General features: G+C 36.4%; 2 protein-coding genes across 5 annotated transcripts in view; one reads left to right on the top strand and one right to left on the bottom strand.

Annotated features, from left to right (window-relative positions):
- Positions 1 to 13822, top strand: part of BBS9 (Bardet-Biedl syndrome 9) — a 461674-nt gene that overhangs the window by 235967 nt on the left and 211885 nt on the right. For all 4 annotated transcript variants that reach the window (XM_043463234.1, XM_043463233.1, XM_043463231.1 and 1 more), the window contains 2 exons: positions 7204 to 7376; positions 11334 to 11486. In XM_043463234.1, coding sequence (XP_043319169.1) covers positions 7204 to 7376; positions 11334 to 11486 — 326 coding nt within the window. The remainder of the gene's footprint in view (positions 1 to 7203; positions 7377 to 11333; positions 11487 to 13822) is intronic.
- On the bottom strand, positions 9985 to 10497 carry LOC122438403 (phosphatidylinositol N-acetylglucosaminyltransferase subunit P-like). The gene has a single exon (XM_043463237.1). It carries the CDS (start codon positions 10447 to 10449, stop codon positions 10063 to 10065), a length of 387 nt encoding a protein of 128 aa, XP_043319172.1. The 5' UTR covers positions 10450 to 10497; the 3' UTR covers positions 9985 to 10062.

Raw genomic sequence — 13822 nt, 5'->3', positions numbered from 1 at the left:
TCAGGAGTCTTTTCCAATACTACAGTTCAAAAGCATCTGAAAGTTCATGGAGTAGGAACTTTGTGATAGTCCTTTAATGAAGCCTCCAAATTTAAGGACAGGTGTTATGATAAAGCCTCCCCAGATGACATTAGTAATAAAGAGCCTTCCTGCCAATGCAGAAGATGCCTGAGACAAGGGTTCGATCCCTGGGTCGGGAAGACTCCCTGGAGGAGGGTTTGGCAACTCACTGCAGTATTCTTGCCTGGAGAATCCCATGAACAGAGAAGCCTGGCAGGCTACAGGTCATAAGGTCAGAAAGAGTCAGACATGACTGAAGCAACTTAGCACACACACAGGTCATGGTAAAATCTAAACTCACCTGATATGCACCTCCTGCTGCTGTCAGCGCTTTACTGTGTACAGGGATTCATCAGTATAATATTGTATTAAAATTTATCTTAGAATTTCTTAGCAGTATTATTGAGGGACAATGGGAATATTATATAAATCCACTTAGAAAAAAGCCTTTTGAAAATTAAATTTAGAGAAACCATCCATAGTTTGTATTAATACTGAAGAGGTTGTATATTTAGAGTATTACACTAATATCTACTGATATTATTTATATTATTTCTTCCAACTTTTGATTTAAAAGGCATTCATCTGCTTTTCCATTTCACATTTTAAAATTTCCAGGGTAGCATAAACTATATTGATGCTTTGTTTATGATATGAATGCAAACATTATTTATATTGATGAACTTCAGATGTTCTGACATGAATTGAGACTGACGTTATGCATTTTTGTGCCCTGCTTAGTTAAATATATTATTTTCTCCATTTGTAGTAGGGTGAAATGGCAATTGACTGGGTTCCAATCCTTTAAATTTATTTCATTTGGAAGCTGAAATGGTTATTTCCACTGAGCTGCTGTTGCAAGATGCAAAGGAAAAGAGATTAAATTGAATGTTCATTTTGGAAGCTATTTTAATTATCAATATTGTAAGGATGTATTTTAGAATACAACTTTTTTCTTTCATACTATATTGTAAATAGGAATTTTCATTTTTTTTTCCATGAAATGTATACTCTGGAAGATCTCCTGGGCAGTGTTAAGTATCTTGGAGTACTAGTACCAAGAAAATGCTTAATAGTCAAAATAATGCCTTATAAATCTTTGACTCTTTGATTCTTGTTGATTTTTGGTAATCTGAAAAAATTCAACTTGCAGATACCACGTTTATATTTTTAAATCCCCCAGTCTCATGGTAATTTTTAACATTTTGACACATTTTTTCCCCCTGTATGTGCTGATGAATAAGAAAATAATTGAAGTCTGAATTGGAAAGTTATAGAAAATATCAGACCTATTTAAATGTTTATTATTATGAATTTTGCATTTTTCTTCTTTAATGTTATTCATGTATTCACAGCAGGGTACTATCTTAGTCCATTTGGGTTGTTATTTAAAAGAATACCATAGACTGGGTGGCTTTCACATAACAGAAGTTCACTTCTGATAGTTCTGGAGGCTTGGAAGCCCCAGATCAGGGCGCTGGTAGGTCTGGTTTCTGGTGAGGGCCTGCTTCCTGCTTCACAGATGTCTGACTTTTCAGTGCGGCATGTGGCAGAAGGGGTAAGGGTGATTCTGGGGCCTCTTTTTATGAGTGCTAATCTCATTAATGAGGACTCCTTTCCCATGACATTATCTCCTCCCCAAGGTCCAATCTCCAGATATTATCACAGTGGATATCAGGACTAAACATATGCATTTTGGAGCGACACAAGTGTTCAGGCTATAGCAAATGAAAGAGAATTTTATTTATATTAAGTTTTCCAGTGAGCTTTAGATTTTTTAACTTGTTTTATTCTACACTTTTTGTATCAAAATTTTAATTTTTTCAACCAATATATTTTGAATATCTAATTTTTCTTGATCTAAATTTTAAAATATAGGTACTTTTCTGGTGATTCAGTGGTTAAGATTCTGCACTTCCAGTGCAAGGGGTGTGGGTTTTATCCCTGGTGGGGGAACTAAGATCTTATATGTATCGTGGCCAAAAAAATAATAATACGAAGATAAATTACACTTGTATAAATCTTTTCCATATAACATTATAGTTGATCTTCATACTGGCCTTGTGAGCTATGCTTTATTTTCCCCTTTGTGTGGATGAAGAAATTGATGGTTGGATGATTTATTTGTACTGAAGTCATAGATTTAAAAATTTACTACATTTTAAGTTTTGCTCAGGGATAAGATCTGAGAAACTGGAGATTTCCTTTGTAATGTGATGCCCTTAATTGCTTATATATGGCACCACTATGTTGGATAACTATGAGTCTATTTTTGTCCCTTTCCAATTCCTTTTCTGCTTGGCAGCTTTTATAATAAAAACAAAGAAACAATTACAAATTTTATCATGCCTCTCTCCAGCTGAAAATCTTTTGTGTTGATAATAATATTGAAACTTTTACTAACCCTTATAGGTCTCCCTGTATGTTCTGGCCTGGCCTGATATCCAGCTTCATCTCTGGGCACTTTTCCTTACTATGACCTTCTCTCAGTTCTTGGTACATCTCTGACTTTTTCTCCCATAAAGTCTTTGAACTTGCCATTCCCTCTACCTGGGCTGTTCTTTCCATCTTCAGCTCCAAGCTTTATGCACAAAATGATTAGGAGTATGAAGTCTAGAATCAGATTAATAATTTAAATCCCTGCTCTGGTTTAGATTTCATTTGAATGACTTTGAAAAAATTACTGTGCCTGTTTTTTCCATCTACAGAAATGGAAATAAAATAGTGCAATTATACTATATAAGAATCAAATGAGATAATTCCTAAAAAGCATGTAGCAATTTCCTGGTACACTGTAAGTGCTAGGTAAATTTTAGCTGCTAGTATTATTTAGTTGCAGTGTTTTATGAAATAATAAACAAACTGTTTTACCATTAGTCTTTATCATAGCACCTTTTTAATCTGCATCATAGTCCTTTTATAACTTGTAATTATTTGTTATTTATTTGCTTTTCACTAGGATGAGGGCCAGGACTAGTATGTGTTGTTCCCCATTGTTTCCCCAGCACTTACTGCTTAATACCTTTTGAATTGAATGAGTAGGTGCAGAGTTACTTAGAATCTTCTTAAGACTGTCAAATAAAGATTGTCTTGCTTTATGGCTACTTTGTAAAGGGAATTGTGTTTCATTTCTTTCATTTGTCCCTTGCCTTTTGAATCTATTGTCCAAGACTTTTCTCTGTTACTTTAGAAAGTGGAAGTCTTTGCCCAGTATGGGGGATTGAGATGGGTCTCCTAGAGAGTTCATCAGCCTCTGTTCAGATAATTCAAATCTTGATGAAAGATAAAGGGAAATGTTTAGACTTGCCTGCATTTCATTTTGTCAGATTAGGGGGTTTGTTGTCTTCCAGGAGTGAGGAAGGAGCTCCAGCTGTGGGCAGCAGAAATAAGATACTTTGTCTCTCCTGGGGAAGCTTTTGGGCCCACTGCCTTTCTTGGCTCTTGGCTCGCTCACAACATCCTCTGCTCTCCTTAATGAAACACCCATGCCCACTGTAAGCTGTGAATGGAAACTAAATCCAGCAGTTCCTAGGAGGCATCAGGATAAGTGTCAATTGGATCTGTCTTTCCCCATCATCAGCTCAGCCCCAGGACAGCTGAACTTGGAGGTACTTGTTGGCATTTGGCTGAGAATCCTATCCACACTTCCTCCAGTTGTAAATGCTAATAAAATGTTTTACTTTTAAATAAAATTTAACTAATAAAACTAACCTTTGATAGACAGAGATGTTTAGTGCATCTCTTTTAAGTTGTGACACATTTGTATAGAAAAATTATAGTTGAATGGACACACCTCTCCTGGTGTTGGCACAGTCCACTCTGGAGGACAACACCCTCACCATACAGTCTGTGGCTTTGCAGATGCTGCTCACAGGGAGGGCAGCCACAGTCAAGTATGGCAGTGCCCGAGTATGTGCCCACTCCTGCTATCGTATCCATCTCTGTTGCTCCAGTAGTCATGACTACATCTCACCGTGTGTTCTCTTGGGCCTGCATCACTGCAGCATGGAACTTCATCACCTACGTCTGCTGTGTCCAGCAAAGACTGTGCAGCAGAATGTAGTTTGTGTTTGGGGAGATCACAAAGCTGTAAAAGGAGATGTAACTGGCTCAGCTCAGCGTTGTCTTCTAGAAGGCCAAGGGCATTCCCCGGGCCTGGATGGGGTCTCTGGGCTGGAGCAGATACCTGCCCCAAGATGGGCAAACACAGGGAAAGACAAGGTCCTGAGCCAGCCCTGAGCCAGAAGCTACCTTTCTACCTAAGAGGGACAAATGGCTGAGACCTGGAGGCAGCACTGAGCTGCCCAGTATGTGTCCCAGGATGCATAGAGGGACAGATTGGTCCGTAACTCCAGAGATGGCCTATCTTCTTCCTCACTGAGTTCTACAACTCCCCAGGAGACTTTTAAGAAAGCACCAATCACCAAGGAGCTCAGAGCCTTAAACATTTCCCAGGGCAGCCAACTCTATTAATATCTATAATTATTGAACAATTCTTATTGTGCCTTCTTCACTTTGCTGCTCCCTTGCTATTGCCTAATTCTTCTGCTATGTAATAGGCCTTCATATACTTGAAAATAGTTGTATATCCCTTGGGGAAAGCTCAGATATTTCTGTGGCAAAATCAACCTTAATGGGGGTATCCCTGAGTCCCCTGAGTCAGTGATGGTGGAAACCTTGTTCATTCTTCCCACATCACTCCCTTTCAAGATCTACAGTGAACTTCTTGAAGGCAGAGGCTCTTGCTTTCTTTGTGATTTTATCTCCAGAATCTTGAACTGACTTATACAAATGAATAGAAGAGGGAATAAATATCAGTCTGGGTTTTCTGTGTTGGACCCCAAGCTTGACTTAGGTAAGACCCCAGATTTAGAGGATCCTAATACTAGCATACTTTGTCATCAGCATTCTCCCTTCTACCTGTCTACTCACAGCCCTCCATAATTGTATGCTAGTTTTCTTCTAAAGCATTAAACCTTCAGTTACAATTACCAAGAAAGGTAAAGGTTGTCATATCTGACCTTGGCCCTACTGTCTTTGATGGGGAGAAATGAGAAGACATCTGATCAGCACCATGGGCAGAAGCCAACATCCAGAATAAGACTAGAGTGAAGGGAGTGTGGGGTAGGATCAAGGGGAATGATATGACAGCAGAGAAGACCAGAGTGTTTGCATGTTCCGTGGCAGGAATACTCAGTTTATTTTACTCCTTATGTGACTAAAAAGTACAACTGGGGGAATGAGAGCAGATCTATTCTTGGATTATGGTTGAGGATGGCAAAGTTAAAAACCAATTTAAAGTTGTAATATATTTATAGTACCATGGGAAGTATAAATAACTATTTTACATGAATGTATCATAATATCTTAGGTTCTTTAAGCAAAAAGACTCACTAATTTTTATACTCCCCAAATTTATTTCTTTATGAAACATAATAGATGTTCCATAGAATAGGTGACTTCGATCTCAAAAAGTGTATGGTCTCTTTGAAGAGACCGAATATGAGTATATGGAAAGTTAAATAAGAATACGTGGTTGTATGCAGTTAAGTAAACAGTAAACTGTAGACATGCTCTATAAATTCAGAGATGTGCAATGTTGTGAGGTGGTTAAGACTGATAGATAATCTTTGGATTAATAGCTGAAGTTCCAATCCCTGCTCTGTTACTAACTGGCTAGGTGACCTTGCAGATTATTTAAACTCTTCTGTGGCTAGATTTATTCTTCTGTAAAATGGGGAAAACAGTATTTTCCCTATTGGGTTATTGAGATTTAAGCAAGAGAGTGAATGTGAAGTGCTTTAGATAGTGCCTGGTACATATAAGGCTGCTACGTATTAGTCAGTCAGTCGTGTCCAACTCATTGCAACTCCATGAACTGTAGCCCACCAGGCTCCTCTGTCCATGGAATTCTCTAGGTAAGAATACTAGAATGGGTAGCCATTCCTTTCTCCAGGCAATCTTCCTGTCTCAAAGGTTGAACCCTGGTCTCCTGCATTGCAGGTAGATTCTTTACCATCTGAGTCACCAGGGAAGACCAAGGCTGCTATCGATGGTAGAGAAATAAAGTTTTTGGGGGTAGTTGAGACTGAAGCCAAATCCTAAAGAATAGGTCGAGTTTAGACAATTGGAAAGAAGGATATTTATCATAAATTCTAGCTCTGACATTTAATTTACTTCGTGACCTTTGGCAAGTCTTTGAGATTCTTTGTGCCTGGTTTTCTTTTTTGTAAAAGAATGAGTTGTTACAATTTCAGTGCTTGATGCATAGTTGGTGCTCAACATATAATAGTTGCTCTTATCATAGATGTAGCTATTGTCACTGCTGTCAGCATCATTGTCATCTTTGTTGTCATCATCGGCATCATCATGGTAGGAGGCAAGAATTTGGCTGTCTATGAGCTGAGGTTTCAGGGAATGGAGGGAACCAAGATTTATATTTGGGGAAGGGTCTTATTGCAAAATCTCTCTTCAAATGAAAGAACTACAAGAAAAATAGCTTTGATTATGATAACAGGGGTTTAAGCTGGCTACTGTGGCCAGGATGTGGGACTTTCTATAGAATAAATTTTATTTCATATCAATTTCCTGAAATGGATAATGATACCAAGTATACTTTTGCAATGGCTGTTTTCTTACCTTTTTTGTTTTGTTTCTTTGTTTTCTTACCTTTTGAGTAAAGCTCTTTCTGGAAAGATCCAAATTTTGTGTTTTTACTATACTGAAACCTATCATAAGATACATAGTTAAAAGGACCATACTCTGCAGCTTGGCACTGTGACCACATAACTTTGGAGTGAAATTTGAAAATGTTAAGTTATTGATGCAGAAAATCACAATAAAGTCATAAAATTATTTTTATTAAGGTAGTAGAAATTATATCTATATTCCAAAAATGAAATCTTTGTCCTTTTCATTTTGGCGTTCATGTCAGGGTTAGTGATAATTCATGGCATCACCGACTCAATGGACATGAGTTTGGGCAAACTCTGGGAAATAGCGAAGGACAGGAGAGCTTGGTGTGCTGCAGTCCATGGGATCGCAAAGAGTCAGACACGACTCAGCGACTGAACAACAGCAATACGTTATTTCAGCTAGTAATTGTGTTAATAAGCCTTTTGCTTAATTATTTTTTCTCTTTAGAACGATACCGCATTCAGAGTGAACAATTTGAGGATCTTTGGCTTATAACAAATGAGCTTATCATCCGCCTTCAAGAATATTTTGAAAAACAGGGAATCAAAGATTTCACATGTTCTTTTTCTGGACCTGTGCCCCTTCAAGAATATTTTGAGTTGATTGATCATCATTTTGAGGTGTGTATGATCATAACCTATATCATCTGTAATTTTTCAGTATGTGAAAAAGAAGGGGATCCTGTAGAGGTGAGAATTCTAGTATACATGCCATTAGGCAGTACACTAAGTTGTTATTCTTATGTGGGTGGTGGGGTTGTGAATCTTTTCCTGCCCTCTTGCCAATTTGTGATCAATTGCAGACTTTTACAGGGTGGCTGCCTGGAGCTAAGCATGTGGTCTGACCTCAGAACAGAACTGGTTTAATTCTCCCACATGGGGATTTAACCTTTGACCCCAATAACCCAGTGCTAAAACTATTTGAGCTTATCGGCAGCCATTTGGCTAACTAATTCTAGCAGGCCATAAATGAGGTGTGATTATAAAGTAAAGTGAATTTTCCTTTTCATTTTTAACAAGCACACCAGAACTTCTGCATCTGAATGAGGGTTAATCACGTATAATATTATCGAGTATCTGGCACAATGGGTGCTTGGTAAATGCTGAAGGATTAAATGTCTAAATCAGTGAGATTTGCCAGTGACTTTGTTGCCTGGATATGTTAGCACTTCTTCTTTGGAATTATCTTCAGAGCCTGTGTTAGATTTTCTTGAGTATCTTCAGAGTGTCAAATCTTCATCCTTTGAAAATTGGTTTGATATTTGGAAATAGTCAAGATTAATGTTTTTATGAAAACAACTATACAATGACAGTCATTGTTTTAAGTACCATGTGTTTAAAAAAAGAATTCACCAAGCTTTACTTACTTGTTTGCCTGTAAGTAGATCCTGTAGGGAATTACAAAGAGGAATTTCAAAAAGATTTTGAAAATTATTTAAGGAAGCATTGGTTCCCTAGAGTGGCTCCTTTTTAAGGAATCCATAGGTTTTTGCATGTCTGTAAAGTGGTGTGTGTGTGCACGTGTGTATGTGTGTATTATAGAGAGAGAGGAAGGGAGAGAGAATATGTTATGTAAATTGTCAGTCACATGAACATTCTACTTAATGTTCAGTTCCTTGAACATTCTAGGAATGTTGACTTTAACCTATACATAAAGACTTTTCTGAATACAGTGTCAACATAAAGGGAAATTTTCAGTGAATGCAGTCTAATTGTGGATAATACAACAATATCAAATAAATGAATTTGGGTTTTCTCTCATCTATGCTGATGATATTGTATAGGATAGTATACTTTGACCAAATTGTGGCACCAAAAGTCAATAGTTTGGGAAATAATATTTAGGTACTCTAAGTATTGAGAACCTTTGCAATTCTCTAGGATATATCTGAAGAAATTCCTGCTTAACTGTGCAAAAGTGAGGTCCAGTGACTTACGGAAGAGAGTCCACAGAAAGACTGTACTGATTAAATGTTTGTAACATTTAAAATAGAAAACATTCGTTTCTAATTGACTATATTTGACATATAGTCTGTGTCTCTCCTGTGCTTATATTTACTGGCTAGTTAATCCTTGTAGTTTCTACATCAGGGACATTTCTTTTCTGGGGAGGGACTTAGGGAATATGGTCAACTATATACACTTTTACTTGTCAAACAAGTTAAAAAGGGCGTGCTTATACTTCCTTTACTCTCTGGCCTCAGTCTCTACCTTTTTTTTTTTTTTTCTTTTAATACAGCTTTCAACTTTGAATAAAGGTGGCTTTTGGCTTCCAAGTGTCCTTTAGCATAAGCTCCATGAAAACAGGAATTTTTGTCTGTTTTAGTCATTGTTGTAATTCCTAGTGTCTAGAACATTGCTTGGCACTAAGATCCATACATATTTGTTAAGTGTTGAAATTCTGATATGTGAAAACATTTCAATCACTGATGTTTTGTTACACATACAAAGACACCTGGCTGATGTCTTAATATTGAAAATATATTTTTTATTTCATGAATTGAGGAAATAAAATATTTTAGCAGGAAGTCATACAATTAAAAGTGAATTATTGATAACTTTTGTAATATTCTTCTTAAAAAATTAGTTGTTATATCACTTTAAATTTTGGTAATGAATTTTTCTTTCCCTTCAAGAGAATATTCTTTGATGTAGCTACTTAAGTGCTTCTGAAACTGGGGTTAAAGGAGGGTAATAGAATTCCAAGTTTTTTTCTCAATCGTGTGTCTTTTCTCCACACATGCACTGAAAAAGAGGGGAGTTTGGTTTGATATCAGAAATGTAAACTATGTTTGATTTCCAAACATACTGAATATGATACTTCAGAAGTATTATGCCTGTTCTGTAAAGTTGAAGTAGCAGTCACATGATCTGGTTTCATGGAGTATTCCCTATGACTTTGGTCAGTTTTCTTTATTTAAATAATATTAAATTCAAAAATTATGAAAAGAGTTAATGGAAAGGAGTCATTTCTGATTCTCATCCTCCCATTATTCAATATCCTCTTTGGAGACAACTTTTGGTGTCCAGTTTCTTGTGATCTTTCTAGAATTGTTCTATGTAGTCACAACTATGTTACTATACAAATTTTTAGAAAAAAATACATGAATGATATTCTGTTTTTTTACTTTGCTTCTTTGAATGCATCTTTGGCTAGCATTGCTTATCTGTACCTAGTGGTCCTCTTGTTCCTCTATTGATAGCAGTTTGATTTTTTTTTTTTTTTTAGTATGGTCAAAACCTTTATGTCAAAAATTTATAATAAATGTTTGGTATTAGTCCACATAGTTAAGTTTTTGGTGTAAAGTTATTTGGCTTCAAGAAAGAACATTTGGTTTACTTCACTAATAGGAATATCTCTTAGTGCTGGGATGGCCTCTTCTTGGTCTTTCTTGTGCTGTTGATGTTTGGCATAGTTATCTGTGATATTATGAATGGAGTCAAGTGGAGAGGTACTCATCATGTTTATTCCAAATAAGAGGACGTAACCGATGACTACGGTAATGAGGAGATACACAGGCAGAGCAACGGCCCAATACTTTTGAGGCCAATAAGTTAAGCCTAAGGAGTTTAGCCAAGATTCAGGAATAAAAGCCCACACAAGATACAGTATGAAACCAAATTGGGAGCTTAAGAAAAGAACAAAGCCATAAATTGCTCTTTCTGGCAATGGCGACGGTGAATTTTCCACCATTTTCCCCGTGGCTTTAGATATTTCAAGTTCCCCCCTGGCTTGCGGGGTGGCCCTCGACCTTGGGTCCTCCAAGCACTGACTCCAGCAGTTTGATTATTAACATTATCTTACTGTAATAGGAACAGAACAAATTCTATAATGAATATCTTTGCATGTACATTACTTTTTGCAAGCACACCCCTTGGAAAAATTCCTGGAAGTGCGATTGCTAGGTCAAAGGCTGTTATGCTTGAGAACTATTTGTATTAACTTCTCTGTGAATCTTGCCTACTTTTCTATTGGATTGGTGTTCTTTTTCTTACTCATTTGTTTGGGTTGTGGTCATTTTTTCATCAGTTTGTGGATGCTTTCTAGATATTATGGCAATCACATAGAACTTTTTTTTTTTTTTAGGTTAGTAATTTATCAGGGGTTTGTGTGTGTGTGTGTGTGTGTGTGTGTGACTTTTGGCTTTTAAGTTATAAAGATCTGTCTCATGCTAAAATTATTTTAAAAATACAATTTTCTAGTACTTTTGTTTTACTTAAACTTTTGATTCCTCTACAGTTGATTTTGCTGTAAAGGCTAGGGGAGAGATTATAGATTATTATTCTTTTTTTTCCCTTGTATATTTAATCGGTTATCACAAAATGTTTATTAAATAATCTGTCTTTACCCCTTGGTAAGTGGGCCATTTTTACTAAATTTCTATCCAGCCTATTTCACTGTATCATTTGTGTATTCATGAATCAAATATCATACTGTTTTAATTCTCTAAACTCTGTAATACACTTAAATTTCCTCTTTACTCTTTTCAAATTTTTATTGGTATTGCCAGTATCCCTACTTTAGACATGTTTTTGTTGTGCACATTTAGCCTGAATTAAAGAAATTCTTCATTGTAGTTGCGGATAAATGGTGAAAAATTAGAAGAACTCTTATCTGAAAGAGCTGTACAATTTCGGGCCATTCAACGTCGGCTGTTAACAAGGTTCAAAGATAAAACACCTGCGCCCCTCCAACACCTGGACACCTTGCTGGATGGCACTTACAAGCAGGTAAGTATAATATCAGTGGTAGTTTTCTACTACTGGATATAATCTTTCCCTCACTCTAGAGTCATGTACCAGACTACCAAGGTTAGGTGTTTCTTTCCTGTATATTATGAAACATTGAACAGCATACAAGCTTTAGAGTCAGAATTTAGTCAAGCTCTGTCACTGTCTAATTATGTGACTTTGAGTAAATTAGAATAGATCCATCCATATTTTACTTTCCAGAGTTTTTGTGAGGATTTTCCATCATTTCTTTGAAGCAGCCAGCATAATGCCAGGCATATAGTATATGCTTGATAAATAGTAGCTATTATGGTTAGTGTGTTTTTTGGACAATTCTTGGTACATCCCATAATTATCATAATTCTCAGATTGTCTTACAGAGCAATTGGATCATACTTCTAGTTTTTTGTCAGCTGATGTCTTAAGATAGAATTCTGTTTTTAAAATTTACTTTATTGATGTATAATTGATTTACAATGTTGTGCTAGTTTATGCTGTACAATAAAGTGATTCAGTTTTATATGTATACATATATATATATATATGTATACATATATATATATATATGCGCGCACACACATTCTTTTTCATATTGTTCTCCATTATGGTTTATCACAGGGTACTTCCCTGTGCTGAATAGTAGGACCTTGTTGTTTATGCATTCTATGTACAATAGTTTGTGTCTGCTAATCTCAAACTCCCAATCCCTTCCTTCCCCAGTTATCCTCCCCCCTGTCAATCACACATCTGTTCTGTATGTCTGTGAGTCTATTTTGTAGATTAATTCACTTGTGTCATATTTTAGATTCCACATATAAATGATATTACATGGTATTTATCTTTCTCTTTTGGCTTAGTATGATCATCTCTAGGTCCACCCATGTTGCTGTATAACATTATTTCATTGTTTTTTATGGCTGAGTAGTATTCCATTGTATATTTGTACCATATCTTTATTCATCTGTCGTTGACCATTTAGATTGTTTTCATGTCTTGGCTGTTGTGAATTGTGCTGTGAACATAGGGGTATGCGTATCTTTTTGAATTATAGTTTTGTCTGGATATATGCCTAGTGATAGGATTGCTGGATCACATGGGAACTCTATTTTTTGTTTTTGAGAAACCTCCTTACTGTTTTCCATGGTGGCTTGCACCAACTTACATTACCACCAACAGTGTAGGAGGGTTCCTTTTTCTTTACACCCTCTATAGCAATTGTTGTTTGTAGACTTCTTTAGTATGGCCATTCTGATGGTGTGAGATGGTGCCTTATTGTAGTTTTGATTTGCATTTCTCTAATAATTAGCGATGTTGAGCATCTTTTCATGTGCCAGTTGGCCATGAGATGGAATTCTTAAATAGCCCTTTGTTCTAGCTCAAAGACTTTTTTTCTTCCTCTTTGAGTCTTTCTTCTACCAATGGTTTATCATTTGTATAACTAGGATTATCTGAGTCTTACTCTTAAGGTATTACATCTTTAAAAACTATTCAAAATTATCATCTCAGGCTTGAAATAATTTTTAAAATTGAAATTTCATGGATAAGACCTCTTCCAGTTTTACTATAAAGAAGTCAGCTTTGATTAACTACATTATGTCTTCTTACATTTCTGTACAATATCGATGATCTGTTTCAAAATCAGTGTTGATGATACGAATACTCTGTTGATTTTTTTGATTGAATTTTTTGTCTAGATAGTTGTATATTCCCATGCAGTTATAATAAAAAGTACAGCTAGGGAATTCACTAGTGGATAAGAATCTGCCTGTCAGTGCAGGGGACACAGGTTCAATCCCTGGTCCGGGAAGATCCCACATGCCTCAGAGCAGCTAAGCCCGTGAGCCACAACCACTGAGCCTGATTGCTGCGATTACTGAAGCCTGCCTGCTCTAGAGTCCATGCTCCGCAATAAGAGAAACCACTGCAACGCGAAGCCTGCGCACCACAGCAAAGACTAGCTCCTACTGGCAGCAATTAGAGATAACCTGCAAGCAGCACTGAAGACCCAGCACAGTCAGTAAATAAATAATTTAAAAAGAAACCATAAAAAAAATAGCTAAATTTCATGTATCATTTACCCACTTTTTTCCAGTGGTATCATTTTGTAAAACTATAGTATAATATCACGATCAGATTATTGACATTGATAAAATCTGTAGATTTTTATTCAAATTTCCACAATTTTACCTGTACTTATTTGTGGGTGTATTAAGTTCTATACACTTTTATGCAGGTGTGTGTATCCACCATCTTGTGTATTCAAGACACCGAGCAGCTCCATCGCACAAGACTTATTCAAGTTGCATTTCATTGACAAAACCCCCTCCCTAACACTG

This window comes from Cervus canadensis, chromosome 3 (genome assembly GCF_019320065.1).
Source record: "Cervus canadensis isolate Bull #8, Minnesota chromosome 3, ASM1932006v1, whole genome shotgun sequence".
Taxonomy (NCBI): Eukaryota; Metazoa; Chordata; class Mammalia; order Artiodactyla; family Cervidae; genus Cervus; species Cervus canadensis.
Note: the sequence above shows the minus strand (reverse complement) of the source record. Positions and strands in the feature narration are given on the sequence as shown.

Coding starts and splice junctions, on each gene's coding strand:
- LOC122438403 (XM_043463237.1), bottom strand. CDS start 10,449: ATGGTGGAAAATTCACCGTCGCCATTGCCAGAAAGAGCAATTTATGGC.